The sequence below is a fragment of the Dermacentor albipictus genome, unplaced genomic scaffold (assembly GCF_038994185.2).
Source record: "Dermacentor albipictus isolate Rhodes 1998 colony unplaced genomic scaffold, USDA_Dalb.pri_finalv2 scaffold_19, whole genome shotgun sequence".
NCBI classification, from domain to species: Eukaryota; Metazoa; Arthropoda; class Arachnida; order Ixodida; family Ixodidae; genus Dermacentor; species Dermacentor albipictus.
The window spans coordinates 7,225,851-7,245,530 of NW_027225573.1; the positions used below are offsets into that span (position 1 = coordinate 7,225,851).

The 19,680-nt window shown below is 44.4% G+C and overlaps 1 protein-coding gene across 1 annotated transcript in view; it reads right to left on the reverse strand.

Annotated features, from left to right (window-relative positions):
* The window catches only part of LOC135917098 (protein mini spindles-like), a 74,228-nt gene extending 55,006 nt beyond the window's left edge, over positions 1-19,222 (reverse strand). The window contains exons 1-7 of the mRNA XM_070529270.1: positions 19,194-19,222; positions 17,327-18,178; positions 14,626-14,916; positions 7,098-7,949; positions 4,396-4,686; positions 817-1,042; positions 15-124 (exon numbers count right to left, since the gene is read on the reverse strand). Of these exons, the coding sequence (XP_070385371.1) occupies positions 15-124; positions 817-1,042; positions 4,396-4,686; positions 7,098-7,949; positions 14,626-14,916; positions 17,327-18,160 (2,604 nt within the window). The 5' untranslated portion in view covers positions 18,161-18,178; positions 19,194-19,222. The remainder of the gene's footprint in view (positions 1-14; positions 125-816; positions 1,043-4,395; positions 4,687-7,097; positions 7,950-14,625; positions 14,917-17,326; positions 18,179-19,193) is intronic.
* Positions 19,223-19,680: the final 458 nt, after the last annotated feature.

Consider the following 19,680-nt stretch of genomic DNA (forward strand, 5'->3'; position numbering starts at 1 on the left):
GATGATTGGTCAGCTGTGCTTGCGCAGCCATCGGTGGTGGCGCAGCCGCCGCATGCGTGCTCCCACCCCTCGGAATGGTGGCCTTGCCCTGGGGCGGAACCTTCACCGGAAGCTGTGACCGGACCTGCGCAATTTTTTTTACACAGCACTGTGAGTGAGCAATGGTGAAAGAGAATTTTTACCACAAGCTTTTTACACCTAGAAGAAACATACTTATCTAATACGAAAGTTGGGAAATAAGATGTAACTTGAGTGCAGTGATGGCGTATGCAACGTCAGTTGGTGGCGGCAGATTTGAATTTTGAAAAAGGTACTCGGACTCTTCAGATACAATTTTCTCATAAGCGTAGTCCTTTCTTGGCATGAAACAAGTGTTGCGAGGTTTCTTGAATTGTATATAAACAGGCCACCTCGACTTAGTATTTGCTGTTAGTGTCCCTTTAAGTGGCATTATGTTGTTACGCGACGGACAAGTCAGTAAGACGAGCAACTATTTACAGGCTATATTTACATTTAAACAAAACTTTTTATAAAGCTTAACCACAATATTTTGCCTTTTACACAGAGGGAAGTCCCTCGATATTGTCGCTATCTATGTCTAGAAAACATGTGCATGGTGCCCTACGAGGCCTGCACAATAGCGGTGATGGATGCCGACAGCTAAAGATGGGTTTCGGGTGGGGGAAAGGGCCTATAAAAATGCATCACTGCCAAAAACCCTGTTCTCACTGTACACATCTACTGCTCCTTGCATATTGCCACCTTTGCTTCTGCTTGCTTACTTAGTATGGTCACATTGCCAAACCAAGATTATACCTTTTGTTTGGTGCACCTTGCTCCTCGAGCTGCTCTTGTGCAGGCGGCCCCCGGCACTTTCCCCAGCAGCACCCTGTTCCTCCCCAAGTGTGAGCGCCTCAGGATGATTGGTCAGCTGTGCTTTGGCAGCTATCGGTGGTGGCGCAGCCGCCGCATGGGCGCTCCCGCCCCTCGGAATGGTGGCCTTGCCCTGGGGCGGAACTTTCGCCGGAAGCTGCGGCCGGACCTGCGCAATTTTTTTTACACAGCACTGTGAGTGAGCAATGGTGAAACACAATTTTTACCAGAAGCTTTTCACACCTAGAGGGAACATACTTATCGAATACGAAAGTTGGGAAATAAGATGTAACTTGACCTTAATAACTGTTGGTAACACTAGGTCTGGCATTTCAAAACTTTGAGATGTCCCGCGATGTTCATGTCGCTACACAATGTTGCAAATTTTTTCCAGTATGATGACGTCGCTCATAAATAAACAAGAGCGCGGTGAGTGTTTCTTCTGGCTATTCTCATGTGTGGCAGCCCTAGCAACCACAGAAACAAGATAAGCCAGCGTATCCCAACTTGTCTACCACTTTGGTACTGGAACCAAAGCTACTTCGTAGAAACCAGCAATATAGTTAATTTGGAGGCTCCGATGCTTTCCAGTATCTTTTCAAAGGTCGTGACCTTCACTTAATGCAAAAAGTAACGATTAAAAAATGTAATGTTGGTACTCCTTTAGCCCCTTCAGTGCCGATGACAAGAGAACTCTCCATCACAATGAGCATCCTCTGGTGCCGTTGACGAGTTCAATTCCTAGTGGATATTTGGTGATTTTTGCGCATGGTGTAAGTGTTCACTTACTGGTAATTTTGACAAGAAAATAATACACAATGAGGTCCAAAACATTTTTTTGTACTTCTTAAATTTTTTTTGCAATGTGGTTGTGGCAGTTAATTGGTTAATGCTCAGAAGCATCTAATGCTGCAGGCATTGTAAACGCCTCGGTCAATGTGATGGTGGGCAGCCATCAACAGTCATGGTTTCCCAGGCAACCTAGTTGTTGTACAAAACAAGTCCACTGCTGCTTCAGTGGGCTCACGAGAAATGGCATATTCCTGCACACAGCTTCATGCTTCTAATGCATGCATTGTTACAGTAAAGCTAGACCACACAAATAATGCTGACACAAATTATGCGATCATACAATTCCGTTGTGCGGAAAAATGCAAGAATTCCAGCATTGACTGCTTCATGCGTGAATTTCATGATTGAGTGGTTTCGCAAACCTTCCTAGTGATCACAATAAAAAAGTGGGTGAAAAGAAACTCAACCTTTCGAACTATTTTAATCAACGGTGCAATGAAAGGTCATCTGGTCAGGTAACATGATAAAGATGTTGCAATCACCAACCAAGCCAAGGTTAAAAATGTTTCAAAACCCATCCTTGTTCCCACGTTTGCGTGTGTGAGAACATAAGCCCCCCCCCCCAAGTGCCGAAACATCCATTTTTCACTTAGGGTTGGTCAGTGACCACAACTTTTTTAATGAAATATATTGTGCAGCGCCCAATGTTTTTAGTGATATTTCTGTTTGGCAATTTGCATACATGCACTTTTCCTAAAAACCGGCAGCACTACAGTAACATGATCCCTTTTTCACCTCAGAAAGACGCCATGCTCCAACACACCGGCAGAATCAAGCCAATCAAGAGTCAACCTAACATATCTAATTTGTTGTGCTGAAATGGGTGCATCTTTAGAATTTGCATGCAGCTGTTCAACAGGATTGCTAGTACACGTGCGCAAACGCTCATGCCAGCAGCAGGACGCAGATTGCTGCCTTTCACTCCCCTGCCGAGGGGTGGTGCATCCACTTGGCTTTGTTGCAGTTTTAAAGTCAAGCTGAGTACCTGTCACTTGCGTCTCTGGGAGACATTTAACACAAGTGCGAAATCACTGTTCTCTGCAGTGCTCGAGTTTGGAAATAAGAGTTGAGCAGACCGTAAGAAATGTTCAGCTGAAGCTAATAATAATATTATACTAAGCTAATACTGCCTTGGCTGCAGGGTACTGCTCAATCTACTGACAAAGTGCGAAAAGGAGTGGAATAGACTCGCCACATTATCCCGACCCAGGATTGCCCACAAGAAACTCCTTGCGTTATTCCTGCAACAAAATAGACACCTTACTAGCCACACCAAATGGCATGTACTCAAAAAAAGAATATGGAGTTACCAAATTAGCTTCTTGTATATACCATGTTTGCTCGCGTAATGAACGCACTCATCGAACAATTCATTGGAAACCGATCACCATGTGTATGGCGCACTTTGGTCATATCTGGCCCTTGCGCCATAAAACCCCATACATCATCAGAGCCTGCCTGCCAAGGATAAAACGGGTCAAACAGAAGTACCACCAAACATTTCTTGTCAATGTGCTGTTTTCCTTGACAGGGTGCCTTAAGGTTACAGAAAACAAAGCAAAAGAGGAACGATTGATTGGGTTTAACATTGCAACACAAGCCACGACAGATGCTGTAGTGAAGGGCTCCGCAGATATTTTGACCACTTGCTTTCTTCAATGTGCATCCAAAGTGCAGCGAATAAGCATGTTTGTCCTTTGCCTCCTATTGAATATATGCCAGCCTATGAACTTTACAATTCGTAAAATCTCGCGGAAACTGGAAGGGGCAAAAGGAGGGAGATAGCACGCTTCATTCTTTTTTAAAAGCTCCCCATCACGCATGCCTTTTCAGGGACACATACACACTAGAGTAACGAGGATGTAGCTTTATACGCAGTCCACCGAGCAGCAGAAAACTTGGAAGAGAAAATACTGACAAGCAACAAACTGTTTCTAAAAAACAGGGACAATTTCGGCAACGTAGCTGTTGCCAATTTCACCTGCTTCAAGAACTTGTTTGTATAAGCTTGTTCGAAGCAAGTTTGCAGCCTTCACCATCAAGAGACTTGCAATGGAAGGTACAAAGACCGATTTCTGATAGATTTTCACGAACAGAGTATTCGTGAAACTTGCTCCAGCGTTTGTAGAATTGTAAAACAGGCTCAAATTTGTAAAATTCAGGAGACATGGCAGGTATGCCATTGGAATGCAGCCACCACGGCCGAGAATTGAATTCACAACCAAGTTTGAGCTGAACGGCAGAATATCATTGTCACCGAACCACTACAGTATGTAAAGTGGAATAATGAAGCACGGACCTTAAATTAAACTCTGGGTGCTGATGTGCCGAAACCATAGAATGATGAGGCACGTTGTAGGAGAGTACTCTAGATAATTTTACCCACCTGGGGTTTCTCCCTCCATTCTTTTTTTTCTTCTCGGAGGACTTGTCACAAGGCATATGAGAAAAAAAGAAAGCAAAGTGAAAGGCTCCAGCTCCGCATCCTGTAGAAACTGCAGTAATGACCCTGCAAGATTATTGCCTATCATCCAATGGCTGCGACTTAAAATTTGTTTTCCCCATTTAGCCCCCATTGGAATGCAGCCGAGGCAGCCAGGATAGATCTTAACTTTCAGCTCAGCAGCCTAAAGCCATAACCACTGAGCTACCATGGCAGGTGGCACAAACCTTGGAAGAAGCACTGCTGCCTGACGGTGCTTTCGCAGGTCCAGACGCTTTGGCACTTTGCATTGCTCTTGCAGGTGCAGACGTCGGTGCAGTGGAAGAAGCAGCACCTGGTCTAACAAGACGGGCACCACCACGAGGCTTGGCCACGGCAGTTGTGGCCTTCCTTTCCTCAGGCACTTTCGGCTTCGCCTCTGCTTTATGCTTGGCTGGGGAAGCAGCTGCAGCAGGCTTGCGGGGGGCCTTTGGAGGTGGTGCAGCAACCATCTGTGCTTTCTCGCAACACTCTGTGACCTGAAATGCGATGTTCAAGCGACACATCTCAACATCTGAAAATGAGAATGATTGAAAGCTGGCACACTGTACTAATTCAGGAATGGGATAATAATCACATTAAAAAAGTGAACAGGTTAATGTTAGTCTGGTAGCTGTAGGTGCTTGTGCTTGCTTACCCCTGCGCGAGCAGCAGACAAAATTTTCCACAAGTTTCGCTGTACTGTGGTGGGGGCTACACAGTTGTAGCCAGCAAACAAAACAGCTCACTATGGCTGAAACTGCATGGTGCCGTTATGTGATAAATTTCTTAGTACTGCCCCCCTCACTGGTTCTACAAATTGGTGGAAAGTAAAAATTAAAGTGTGCGACAGCTCACAAGGCAGGACTACCGGAGAAATCACTGGTCAAATATGCAAGACTGGTGCTGCACTCAAGTAAGGCTTTTTTCATAGCTAAAAAAGTACCAGCAGAGACCACGAAATCGCAGTCGCTTGGTCCAGTGAAATTATCTCTCGTGCCCATGCTATACTCAAGCTACTCAGTGCCAGCTTTTAAGTCTGCATGTATACAACAACCCAATTTTCTTCGCAGGCCCATGCAAGCATGCAGTCAACACCAGATATGTGCCGACGCATGCAGGGCAAGGATACAGCACTGTGCGACACCGCAAGGTTTTTTTCATTCCTTAGTTGTGGGAAAGGAAAGGAGGACAGACAAAGTTTCATCAGCACCAGCGACTAGCCAACGCTGCTAGCTGACGAGGGTATAAAAGAAAGGGTCAGTACAGAGCAAGAACACCTCTCTTCAGTGCCATACCAAGCTGACAGCAGAGACTGTCCCTCCTGGTCCATGAGGGTGCTGGCATTGCAGGCCATGGTTGTTAGGAGTGCATATTAGCGCAATGAGGAAATAAAAACTTTGGAGGAAGGAACAGTGTCTGCCCTGTTCCACCCACTTCTTTATTAACCCTTTAACTGACACGATACAAAAGACTTGGCCTAGAATTGTATACTGCTTTAATACTTCAAAAAATTGCACAAAGACAGCAAATGAAATATGAAAATGTTTCTCCAAAAGCTAAGCAAGATACAATACCTCAGAAATATTACTGGGCTGCCAGTTAAAGGTAAATTTATGGTTTAAGACTGGCGTTTAGTACTTTGCTTTAACCAGGTCAGCGTGTGTTCTTGAGATGCACCTCTATTGAGGAAAAAATAAGGGCTTGCCTAAACAAAAGGAATAGTTTTCACAGTGGAGAGAATATGATCACCACATTCCCCAAGAGAGCGATGAAGCCTATGGGTGTTGTGACCCAAACATCTGGTACTGCTGCTCAATATCGACATTTTTATGAATGACACTGTTGAGCACGTAGCTAAATAAAAGTAAATTTAAAGAGGCCCTGAAACATTTTTCTTACTAACCATATGATGACCTCACTATTAAAAGACTGTGTTTGACGAATCTCATGCTACAAAAATTTTTCAAATCCTTCAACTATAAGTAGAGTTATCCCACCCGATAGCCAGCTTTCTCTCTCCTTTCGTCTCTGCAAGCACGTTAGATGCTACACTGCGAAGCCAAGAGGGTGAAGCTATGGCCAAAACTCGAGCGTCACTTGCGGCAGCGAAAAGGCTTGTCACAGCATTGTGTGGCAGCTCGGAGGCCATGCACAGCAAACACAGCTATACGCAGTGCAAAGATGAAATATATTTTTTGTTCATGAGATTGCAGACATAAGTATCTTTTATTTGGTTAACTCAAAATTAGCAAATACATATTACTGAGAATGGTCTTGCAATCTCAAAATCAGGCAATAGCGTTTGTGGGTCCAGCTGCTTTCGATGACACTGCGGAAGCTAGCGCAAGAGATTTATCAATGTATTTGGCAAGAGATTGTACTTTCTCTGCTGCATACAGTACAGTAATATCTGGCTTATATTCACGGCAACCCCTACAATAGATCATCAATGTTTTCTTACCATGTTCAAAAGGTGTTTCAGGGCCCCTTTAAGGTCCATTTCAATAATTGGATTTGTCTAGTTTTCACAGATGTTCTTAATAAGTTAACAACATTGTTGAGCTGCCAATGGGTTCAGTCTGTTTCCTCGTTGCCCTAATAATCATCCCTTAGTCTTTGACCAACTCGGCAAGCACGAAATTCTCATGAACTACAAGCTTGTTTGCAAACACTGGTCCATTGGCATGTCATGATCGATACACAGTGCAGGACCACATGACAGAAAAGGAGAGTAGGCGAGAATAGCCAGCCTACAACAATTAGAGCATCTCAGGCACAAAGCACAGACCAGAACACCATCCTGGGCTAACAATACACAGAATAGGCCTCATATGTAGGTATGGTTGCACTCTCAATGCTTATGAATGAAACAGTGCAGCAAGGGGTATAAGAAGGAAAGAGCCATTACCTTCTCCATTTTGAGATTGTCCAGGTCACCAAGCAAAGGTGTCAACACTCGCTCCCCTACCACTTTCATAGCTGTTCCCAAAGCTATGCTAGCAGTTTCCCTCACTGCTGGGTCATAGTCATTCAGAGTTTTGAGCAAAGACGTCACCAATGCTTTCAGCAGCGTCTGGTTCAACACAGCTGGTGTGGACCTTGAGAAGACACGTGCCAAGAACAGGGTCGTCTCTGCCTTTATCTGAGGATTCTTGTTCTCCAGAGCTCGTGTCACCTTATCTATGATTGCATCCAAATTTGTGGCCTGGAATGCATTGTCCAGTGCTTCTCTCAGAGCCATCACCACATTCTGTTTCTTCTCCTTGAACTTTTCTATGTATGTGGAGATGCACGAATTTGCATATGGGTGAAACTTTTGCCCCAGACCGGCTGCCAGCCCTGCCAAGCACTTGGCCGCAAGTGCCACCACCATGACATTGCTGTCGTTGGCCACTATTCTCTTCAACACCATGACGAAATCACCATAGTCGCCCGGTTCAAGCTTAGGATTGCTGGTGAGCTCGAGAAGTTTTTCAAGTGCCTCTTTTCTCTCTTGCCACTTTTTGGCCTGGCACTGTTCGTAAAAGTCCTTGGGAAGCTTGGAGAGGATGTCAACAGCTTCCAACAGGTCGTATCCATCAACAGTAGCTCCACTGTCAACACCACACTCATCGCGCTCTTCAACACCATCCACACCATCAGTACCGGCCTCAGCTGCCTCAGCGGCCTCAGCTAACAGCATTACCTTATGCTGACAACGGTCTTCCACAGGCAACTTCAAGTACTCAATGTCATCAGCCATTTTTTGCTTTAGAACAGCCTGTAACAAAATAAAACAGCTTGTAAAAAATCAAAATGCCGTCACAGCTCCTTAGAAACACATACTACAGTCGTAAGCAACACAGCACGGGCTTAGAAGCATATTTTGTTGTGTTTGCAAGCAGCCTAAAATTGATACTTCCAGAACGCAGCAATAAATTTTTAGCTACAAGATTAGAATGCCCGAAAATTGAGCCTCTCCTTCAATAGTAATCAGCATGAACTCTCCTTAATCTGTGTCTTTACTCTGTACTTTAATAAAGAAATACTATCAGACTATTGCACTGCTGTTTCAGAGATTTAACAAATATCACCAAAGTGGTTCATACAAACATATGCCCTACGTAATACAGTTACGAGCGCTCTCCGTTGATTGTTATACGGCCGCAGAGGGAAGCCTCTAAATGAGTGAATTAAAGGTGACAGCAGAAACGTAGTACAGATCATGCAACTTAAGTCAACACGCGACGGGAAAACAGTTGTTCACTCCCACCAGCAAGACCTCACAAACTAGTTCGACGCCCACAAGAAGACAGCGCAACACGCTTTGCGAGACCATCGATTTTTCAGCGTAAAACGAGCAGTTGGTGCCGCTGGAACAACGCTGTCCGTGGCCAATTTAACAAGCAAGGAAAGGGTTGCCACATCCGCATCTTCACAAGAAAACTTCAAGGAAATTGTTCCCTTCCGACATTCCTTGTTTGCGCCAAATCGATCGTAGTTATGGACACACATACAAACAAGTTAAAAGAAAAGTTACTGCTCCGAGGTTGTAATAATGGAAAACAGTGACAGCGGTGACAAACGGAATTATTTCGTTCCAATTAACGACCGCAAATTGACTGTTTACTTTTAAATAGTCATTCAGGAATAGCAGCGACAGATATCCTCTCTCCGCGTGACCCCACGCGACGGATAAAACGGTGATGCCTCGAATGAAACAAGCGTCATTACAGAAGCAATCAGCGCGCGATGTAGCGACGGTCATCAAGGTCAACATACGCGCGGTCGCCTACCGGACACGTCAAATGAAAAGATGGGGAGCAATGCCTTGATCTGGGCTAGTTCGCTCGTCCTGCTGACAGCATTCTAACAGCGCAAGGAACGCATACAAAAAGGAGAGAGAAGTATCGTTGGTATACCTTATCGTCTTCGCCAAAATGATCGTTCTAACAGCGCAATGATGATGATGGTGATGAAGCCTCAGGTAATGGCACAAACCCACTGACGGGGATAGGCCACGAATCGGGTGGTAATATGACTCAATACATAAAAAAATTGGTTAATAAATAAATAACTAGAAAAAAGAAAGGAAAACAAATAATCCAAGATGTAAAATAAACTATGAAAACGTGAGATGAGGTATTGATCAATAAGCCTTGCGTTGATAGCAATGTTAAAAAAGAAGGAAATACTTAAACTTGAGTAAGTTAAATTATGAATAGTAATAGTAAGATTTGAACTGTGAATTTGTGCTTTTACTTTTTGAATTTTTTAAACTGCAGTAGAAATAAATCAATTCTTAAAACTAAAAACTATTAACAAGGCATTCTTTTTGTGCCACATAGGAAATTATAAATGGCTAGGCAAACGTTCCTGTGGCTATATGCCAAAACTGTTGCTCCAAGGGAGAGTATAACAGTGCTGCTTAAAGGTAATCCTAAATTTTCAAGTGGAATCTCTAGACATAGTTTTCGATGATTAGAAAACCGCCGGCATGATAATCAAAAATGATCTATAGTTTCTGGTTCATTACAGAGGTAGCATAGAGGGGATACTGCCAGACCACATCTGTGCAAGTAAAAATTAAGTGGTGGAATACGGCAATGCAGCCTAGGTAATGAAACTTCAAATTTCCGGTTAGGACACCATTGCCGGTTCCCAGAATAATTTAAGTGTAAAATATCTGTAGATTTTGCTAATGACAGAGCTTTTTTGTCCTCGCTCAAAGAAAATTTCCGATATCTGGCTGCAGTAATGTGCGCAGTAGCCGGCAGCACAAATAGCACAGGACCTGCTAAAGAAGCTCTTGCTAAGGAATCGCCTTTTTAAATAATATGAATGTCTCGGTGGCCAGGGACCCATACTATATGCACTAAACTTACGTGAGGTGGAGCTAATAAATAAAACGTGTTTCCGGTTGGCGACTTTGTAGACGCAGTAAGTGCGCTGCATACAGAGAGAGAATATGTGACGATAATAATTCTTGTAATATGAATGAGTAATTTTCGCAAGGCAAGAACTATTGCCAGAAGTTCGGCATGAAAACTTGATGTGTAATCTGGTAGGCGAAGTGAAAAAGACGAATTGAGGGATGGTGAGTAGATACCCACACCTGCCTTCTCTTGAAACGAAGAAGCATTGGTCGCAATTACGTTTATTCTGAAACGGGCCAAATAATGTCAAGGAACGCATACAAAAAGGAGAAAGAAGGGTCGTTGGTATACCTTTTCGTCTTCGCCAAAGCGATCGTAGTTATGGATACGCACACAAACAAGAAAAAAAAACGTTACTACTCCGAGGTTGAAATTATGGAAAACAGTGACAACGGTGACGAACGGACTTATTTTGTTCCATTTAACGACCGCAAATTGAGTGTTTACTTTTAAATGGTCCTTCAGGAAGAGCAGCGACAGGTATCCTCTCTCCGCGTGACCCCACGCAACGGATAAAACGGTGATGCCTCGGATGAAACGAGCGTTAATACAGCTGATGATGATATGTGGGGTTTTATGGCGCAAGGGCCACTAATGGCGAAAGAGCGCCAAGCAATGTTTTAATGGATTCGGTGATGCAAATAATGATCAATGGCGTCGTGGTTGGCTATAACAATGGAAACTGGCTGTAAAGGGGCCTAAAGACAATCGCAAAATAAATATTTATCTATTAAAATTGTCACAATGACTTTTCAGATGCATTATGAATTTAAAAGATATGTTCTGATGGAAGGAGGGAATAAAATATGTAAATACCAATAGCACTATTACCTCAAGAAGCCCTCAAATGCAAGGGCCTGTGCACGTGCTCGATAAAATGTTGCTATCGCAGCAGCAGCGTCTGGTGAGATGCTACGCTACGAATCTCTTCGGCCTATAACTTGCAATGAATTAACATCTTGCAGAAAGTTAAAAACTGACCTTCTGTGAAAAAATGGGTCAGCACCAAGCAACATTGCAGGATGAAAAGGAATGTTCTGTCGGTAGACTAGAGTGAAGTGTTTTTTCCTTTCAGTTTCCATTTCCCTACACTCCAGCAAGACATGGAGGACGGTTAGTGTCTCGCCACATCTACAGCATATGGGAGGTTCGTTACCGGTCAAGAGATAAAAGTGCGTGACATACGTATGACCTACCGAAGGCGGCAGAAAATGACCTCGATTCGTCTTATTTTCGTTATCGGTGGCAAATTTCCTAATTGTAGCTCGATTGAATTTAGTTTCTTCGAGGTTTCGGTGTCCCACTTGTGTTGCCAATGCCTTCCAAGTTTTTTGAGCAAAAATGGCTTTAAGTCTGATGCAGAGATACCTACGGGACAGCTGCCAGCTTTCGTTGCAATGGATGCGGCAATTTCATCTGCAAACATGTTGCCCTTAATGCAGCCTAGTAGCCGCTACCAACAACGACTACATCTTTTGAAATCGCAGTTGGCTCCCAGCACAGACGCAGAAGCGTTGAACGAAGCCACACGGGCTCGCGAAGGCAACGACGGTAGCACGTTGAAACAGTCGCAGGCCACAATGGTCCACGGCTGGATTTTGTTCCGGGATTTTGTAGAGGGCGAAAAAGTAGACGCAAATTCTGCGCTCTCTCCGGTCGTCTCGCTGCCGCCAATTGACCACTTCCAACAACGAATACGTTCTTTGTAGTTGCCGTTGGCTCCCGGCACAGCGCAGAAGTGTTTAACGAAGGCACACGCACCCCGCCAAGGAACGACGGTAGCACGTTGCAACGCAGTCTTAGGTCCTAGTGGTCTATGGCTGCATTCCGTTCCGGAATTTTCTAGATTGCGAAAATCTAGACGCACGCCCTATTCTGTGCCATCTACGGTCATCTCGCTGCCGCCAAGTGATCGCTTCCAACAACGACTACGTCTTTTGTAGTCTTAATTGGCTCCTGGCACCAATGCAAACGCGTTGAACAAAGGCACACGCCCCCCTTTAAGGCAGCCAAGGTAGCACGTTGGAACGCAGTCGCAGGCCACAGTGGTATATGGCTGGATTTCGTTCCGGGCTTAGCTGGAGGGCGAAAATGTAGACGAACTCCCAATTCTGCGCTCTCTGCGGCCGTGTCGCTGCCGCGAAGTGACCGCTTCCAACAACGAATACGTGTTTTGCAGTCGCAGTTGGCTCCCGGCCCACCGCAGAAGCGTTTAACGAAGGCACACGCACCCCGCCAAGGCACCGACGGTAGCACGTTGTAACGCAGTCGCAGGCCATAATGGTCCATGGCTGGATTCCCTTCCGGGCTTTTCTGGAGGGCGACAAAGTAGACACAAGCCCAATTCTGCGCTCTTCCCAGTCGTCTCGCTGCCGCCCAGTGACCGCTTCTAACAACGACTACGGCTTTTGAAATCGCAGTTGGCTTAGGGATTTTTCACTTAGGGTTGGTCAGTGACCACAACTTTTTTAATGAAATATATTGTGCAGCGCCCAATGTTTTTAGTGATATTTCTGTTTGGCAGTTTGCATACATGCACTTTTCCTAAAAACCGGCAGCACTACAGTAACATGATCCCCTTTTCACCTCAGAAAGACGCCATGCTCCAATACACCGGCAGAATCAAGCCAATCAAGAGTCAACCTAACATATCTAATTTGTTGTGCTGAAATGGGTGCATCTTTAGAATTTGCATGCAGCTGTTCAACAGGATTGCTAGTACACGTGCGCAAACGCTCATGCCAGCAGCAGGACGCAGATTGCTGCCTTTCACTCCCCTGCCGAGGGGTGGTGCATCCACTTGGCTTTGTTGCAGTTTTAAAGTCAAGCTGAGTACCTGTCACTTGCGTCTCCGGGAGACATTTATCACAAGTGCGAAATCACTGTTCTCTGCAGTGCTCGAGTTTGGAAATAAGAGTTGAGCAGACCGTAAGCAATGTTCAGCTGAAGCTAATGCTAATATTATACTAAGCTAATACTGCCCTGGCTACAGGGTACTGTTCAATCTACTGATAAAGTGCGAAAAGGAGTGGAATAGACTCGCCACATTATCCCGACCCAGGATTGCCCACAAGAAACTCCTTGCGTTATTCCTGCAACAAAATAGACACCTTACTAGCCACACCAAATGGCATGTACTCAAAAAAAAAATATGGAGTTACCAAATTAGCTTCTTGTATATACCATGTTTGCTCGCGTAATGAACGCACTCATCGAACAATTCATTGGAAACCGATCACCATGTGTATGGCGCACTTTGGTCATATCTGGCCCTTGCGCCATAAAACCCCATACATCATCAGAGCCTGCCTGCCAAGGATAAAACGGGTCAAACAGAAGTAGCACCAAACATTTCATGTCAACGTGCTGTTTTCCTTGACAGTGTGCCTTAAGGTTACAGAAAACAAAGCAAAAGAGGAACGATTGATTGGGTTTAACATTGCAACACAAGCCACGACAGGTGCTGTAGTGAAGGGCTCCGCAGATATTTTGACCACTTGCTTTCTTCAATGTGCATCCAAAGTGCAGTGAGTAAGCATGTTTGTCCTTTGCCTCCTATTGAATATATGCCAGCCTATGAACTTTACAATTCGTAAAATCTCGCGGAAACTGGAAGGGGCAAAAGGAGGGAGATAGCACGCTTCATTCTTTTTTAAAAGCTTCCCATCACGCATGTCTTTTCAGGGACACATACACACTAGAGTAACGAGGATGTAGCTTTAGACGCAGTCCACTGAGCAGCAGAAAACTTGGAAGAGAAAATACTGACAAGCAACAAACTGTTTCTAAATAACAGGGACAATTTCGGCAACGTAGCTGTTGCCAATTTCACCTGCTTCAAGAACTTGTTTGTATAAGCTTGTTCGAAGCAAGTTTGCAGCCTTCAACATCAAGAGACTTGCAATGGAAGGTACAAAGACCGATTTCTGATAGATTTTCACGAACAGAATATTCGTGAAACTTGCTCCAACGTTTGTAGAATTGTAAAACAGGCTCAAATTTGTAAAATTCAGGAGACATGGCAGGTATGCCATTGGAATGCAGCCACCACGGCCGAGAATTGAATTCACAACCAAGTTTGAGCTGAACGGCAGAATATCATTGTCACCGAACCACTACAGTATGTAAAGTGGAATAATGAAGCACGGACCTTAAATTAAACTCTGGGTGCTGATGTGCCGAAACCATAGAATGATGAGGCACGTTGTAGGAGAGTACTCTAGATAATTTTACCCACCTGGGTTTTCCCCCTCCATTCTTTTTTTTCTTCTCGGAGGACTTGTCACAAGGTATATGAGAAAAAAAGAAAGCAAAATGAAAGGCTCCAGCTCCGCATCCTGTAGAAACTGCAGTAATGACCCTGCAAGATTATTGCCTATCATCCAATGGTTGCGACTTAAAATTTGTTTTCCCCATTTAGCCCCCATTGGAATGCAGCCGAGGCAGCCAGGATGGATCTCAACTTTCAGCTCAGCAGCCTAAAGCCATAACCACTGAGCTACCATGGCAGGTGGCACAAACCTTGGAAGAAGCACTGCTGCCTGACGGTGCTTTCGCAGGTCCAGACGCTTTGGCACTTTGCATTGCTCTTGCAGGTGCAGACGTCGGTGCAGTGGAAGAAGCAGCACCTGGTCTAACAAGACGGGCACCACCACGAGGCTTGGCCACGGCAGTTGTGGCCTTCCTTTCCTCAGGCACTTCCGGCTTCGCCTCTGCTTTATGCTTGGCTGGGGAAGCAGCTGCAGCAGGCTTGCGGGGGGCCTTTTGAGGTGGTGCAGCAACCATCTGTGCTTTCTCGCAACACTCTTTGACCTGAAATGCGATGTTCAAGCGACACATCTCAACATCTGAAAATGAGAATGATTGAAAGCTGGCACACTGTACTAATTCAGGAATGGGATAATAATCACATTAAAAGTGAACAGGTTAATGTTAGTCTGGTAGCTGTAGGTGCTTGTGCTTGCTTACCCCTGCGCGAGCAGCAGACAAAATTTTCCACAAGTTTCGCTGTACTGTGGTGGGGGCTACACAGTTGTAGCCAGCAAACAAAACAGCTCACTATGGCTGAAACTGCATGGTGCCGTTATGTGATAAATTTCTTAGTACTGCCCCCCTCACTGGTTCTACAAATTGGTGGAAAGTAAAAATTAAAGTGTGCGACAGCTCACAAGGCAGGACTACCGGAGAAATCACTGGTCAAATATGCAAGACTGGTGCTGCACTCAAGTAAGGCTTTTTTCATAGCTAAAAAAGTACCAGCAGAGACCACGAAATCGCAGTCGCTTGGTCCAGTGAAATTATCTCTCGTGCCCATGCTATACTCAAGCTACTCAGTGCCAGCTTTTAAGTCTGCATGTATACAACAACCCAATTTTCTTCGCAGGCCCATGCAAGCATGCAGTCAACACCAGATATGTGCCGACGCATGCAGGGCAAGGATACAGCACTGTGCGACACCGCAAGGTTTTTTTCATTCCTTAGTTGTGGGAAAGGAAAGGAGGACAGACAAAGTTTCATCAGCACCAGCGACTAGCCAACGCTGCTAGCTGACGAGGGTATAAAAGAAAGGGTCAGTACAGAGCAAGAACACCTCTCTTCAGTGCCATACCAAGCTGACAGCAGAGACTGTCCCTCCTGGTCCATGAGGGTGCTGGCATTGCAGGCCATGGTTGTTAGGAGTGCATATTAGCGCAATGAGGAAATAAAAACTTTGGAGGAAGGAACAGTGTCTGCCCTGTTCCACCCACTTCTTTATTAACCCTTTAACTGACACGATACAAAAGACTTGGCCTAGAATTGTATACTGCTTTAATACTTCAAAAAATTGCACAAAGACAGCAAATGAAATATGAAAATGTTTCTCCAAAAGCTAAGCAAGATACAATACCTCAGAAATATTACTGGGCTGCCAGTTAAAGGTAAATTTATGGTTTAAGACTGGCGTTTAGTACTTTGCTTTAACCAGGTCAGCGTGTGTTCTTGAGATGCACCTCTATTGAGGAAAAAATAAGGGCTTGCCTAAACAAAAGGAATAGTTTTCACAGTGGAGAGAATATGATCACCACATTCCCCAAGAGAGCGATGAAGCCTATGGGTGTTGTGACCCAAACATCTGGTACTGCTGCTCAATATCGACATTTTTATGAATGACACTGTTGAGCACGTAGCTAAATAAAAGTAAATTTAAAGAGGCCCTGAAACATTTTTCTTACTAATCATATGATGACCTCACTATTAAAAGACTGTGTTTGACGAATCTCATGCTACAAAAATTTTTCAAATCCTTCAACTATAAGTAGAGTTATCCCACCCGATAGCCAGCTTTCTCTCTCCTTTCGTCTCTGCAAGCACGTTAGATGCTACACTGCGAAGCCAAGAGGGTGAAGCTATGGCCAAAACTCGAGCGTCACTTGCGGCAGCGAAAAGGCTTGTCACAGCATTGTGTGGCAGCTCGGAGGCCATGCAAAGCAAACACAGCTATACGCAGTGCAAAGATGAAATATATTTTTTTGCTCATGAGATTGCAGACATAGTCATCTTTTATTTAGTTAACTCAAAATTAGCAAATACATATTACTGAGAATGGTCTTGAAATCTCAAAATCAGGCAATGGCGTTTGTGGGTCCAGCTGCTTTCGATGACACTGCGGAAGCTAGCGCAAGAGATTTATCAATGTATTTGGCAAGAGATTGTACTTTCTCTGCTGCATACAGTACAGTATTATCTGGCTTATATTCACGGCAACCCCTACAATAGATCATCAATGTTTTCTTACCATGTTCAAAAGGTGTTTCAGGGCCCCTTTAAGGTCCATTTCAATAATTGGATTTGTCTAGTTTTCACAGATGTTCTTAATAAGTTAACAACATTGTTGAGCTGCCAATGGGTTCAGTCTGTTTCCTCGTTGCCCTAATAATCATCCCTTAGTCTTTGACCAACTCGGCAAGCACGAAATTCTCATGAACTACAAGCTTGTTTGCAAACACTGGTCCATTGGCATGTCATGATCGATACACAGTGCAGGACCACAAGACAAAAAAGGAGAGTAGGCGAGAATAGCTAGCCTACAACAATTAGAGCAGCTCAGGCACAAAGCACAGACCAGAACACCATCCTGGGCTAACAATACACAGAATAGGCCTCATATGTAGGTATGGTTGCACTCTCAATGCTTATGAATGAATCAGTGCAGCAAGGGGTATAAGAAGGAAAGAGCCATTACCTTCTCCATTTTGAGATTGTCCAGGTCACCAAGTAAAGGTGTCAACACTCGCTCCCCTACCACTTTCATAGCTGTTCCCAAAGCTATGCTAGCAGTTTCCCTCACTGCTGGGTCAGAGTCATTCAGAGTTTTGAGCAAAGACGTCACCAATGCTTTCAGCAGCGTCTGGTTCAACACAGCTGGTGTGGACCTTGAGAAGACACGTGCCAAGAACAGGGTCGTCTCTGCCTTTATCTGAGGATTCTTGTTCTCCAGAGCTCGTGTCACCTTATCTACGATTGCATCCAAATTTGTGGCCTGGAATGCATTGTCCAGTGCTTCTCTCAGAGCCATCACCACATTCTGTTTCTTCTCCTTGAACTTTTCTATGTATGTGGAGATGCACGAATTTGCATATGGGTGAAACTTTTGCCCCAGACCGGCTGCCAGCCCTGCCAAGCACTTGGCCGCAAGTGCCACCACCATGACATTGCTGTCGTTGGCCACTATTCTGTTCAACACCTTGACGAAATCACCATAGTCGCCCGGTTCAAGCTCAGGATTGCTGGTGAGCTCGAGAAGTTTTTCAAGTGCCTCTTTTCTCTCTTGCCACTTTTTGGCCTGGCACTGTTCGTAAAAGTCCTTGGGAAGCTTGGAGAGGATGTCAACAGCTTCCAACAGGTCGTATCCATCAACAGTAGCTCCACTGTCAACACCACACTCATCGCGCTCTTCAACACCATCCACACCATCAGCACCGGCCTCAGCTGCCTCAGCGGCCTCAGCTAACAGCATTACCTTACGCTGACAACGGTCTTCCACAGGCAACTTCAAGTACTCAATGTCATCAGCCATTTTTTGCTTTAGAACAACCTGTAACAAAAAAAAACAGCTTGTAAAAAATCAAAATGCCGTCTCAGCTCCTTAGAAACACATACTACAGTCGTAAGCAACACAGCACGGGCTTAGAAGCATATTTTGTTTTGTTTGCAAGCAGCCTAAAATTGATACTTCCAGAACGCAGCAATAAATTTTTAGCTACAAGATTAGAATGCCCGAAAATTGAGCCTCTCCTTCAATAGTAATCAGCATGAACTCTCCTTTATCTGTGTCTTTACTCTGTACTTTATTAAAGAAATACTATCAGACTATTGCACTGCTGTTTCAGAGATTTAACAAATATCACCAAAGTGGTTCATACAAACATATGCCCTACGTAATACAGTTACGAGCGCTCTCCGTTGATTGTTATACGGCCGCAGAGGGAAGCCTCTAAATGAGTGAATTAAAGGTGACAGCAGAAACGTAGTACAGATCATGCAACTTAAGTCAACACGTAACGGGAAAACAGTTGTTCACTCCCACCAGCAAGACCTCACAAACTAGTTCGACGCCCACAAGAAGACAGCGCAACACGCTTTGCGAGACCATCGATTTTTCAGCGTAAAACGAGCAGACGGTGCCGCTGGAACAATGCTGTCCGTGGCCAATTTAACAAGCAAGGAAAGGGTTGCCACATCCGCATCTTGACAAGAAAACTTCAAGGAAATTGTTCCCTTCCGACATTCCTTGTTTGCGCCAAATCGATCGTAGTTATGGACACACATACAGACAAGTTAAAAGAAAAGTTACTGCTCCGAGGTTGTAATAATGGAATACAGTGACAGCGGTGACAAACGGAATTATTTCGTTCCAATTAACGACCGCAAATTGACTCTTTACTTTTAAATAGTCATTCAGGAATAGCAGCGACAGATATCCTCTCTCCGCGTGACCCCACGCGACGGATAAAACGGTGATGCCTCGAATGAAACAAGCGTCATTACAGAAGCAATCAGCGCGCGATGTAGCGACGGTCATCAAGGTCAACATACGCGCGGTCGCCTACCGGACACGTCAAATGAAAAGATGGGGAGCAATGCCTTGATCTGGGCTAGTTCGCTCGTCCTGCTGACAGCATTCTAACAGCGCAAGGAACGCATACAAAAAGGAGAGAGAAGTATCGTTGGTATACCTTGTCGTCTTCGCCAAAATGATCGTTCTAACAGCGCAATGATGATGATGATGATGAAGCCTCAGGTAATGGCACAAACCCACTGACGGGGATAGGCCACGAATCGGGTGGTAATATGACTAAATACATAAAAAAATTGGTTAATAAATAAATAACTAGAAAAAAAGAAAGGAAAACAAATAATCCAAGATGTAAAATAAACTATGAAAACATGAGATGAGGTATTGATCAATAAGCCTTGCGTTGATAGGAATGTTAAAAAAGAAGGATATACTTAAACTTGAGTAAGTTAAATTATGAATAGTAATAGTAAGATTTGAACTGTGAATTTGTGCTTTTACTTTTTGAATTTTCTAAACGG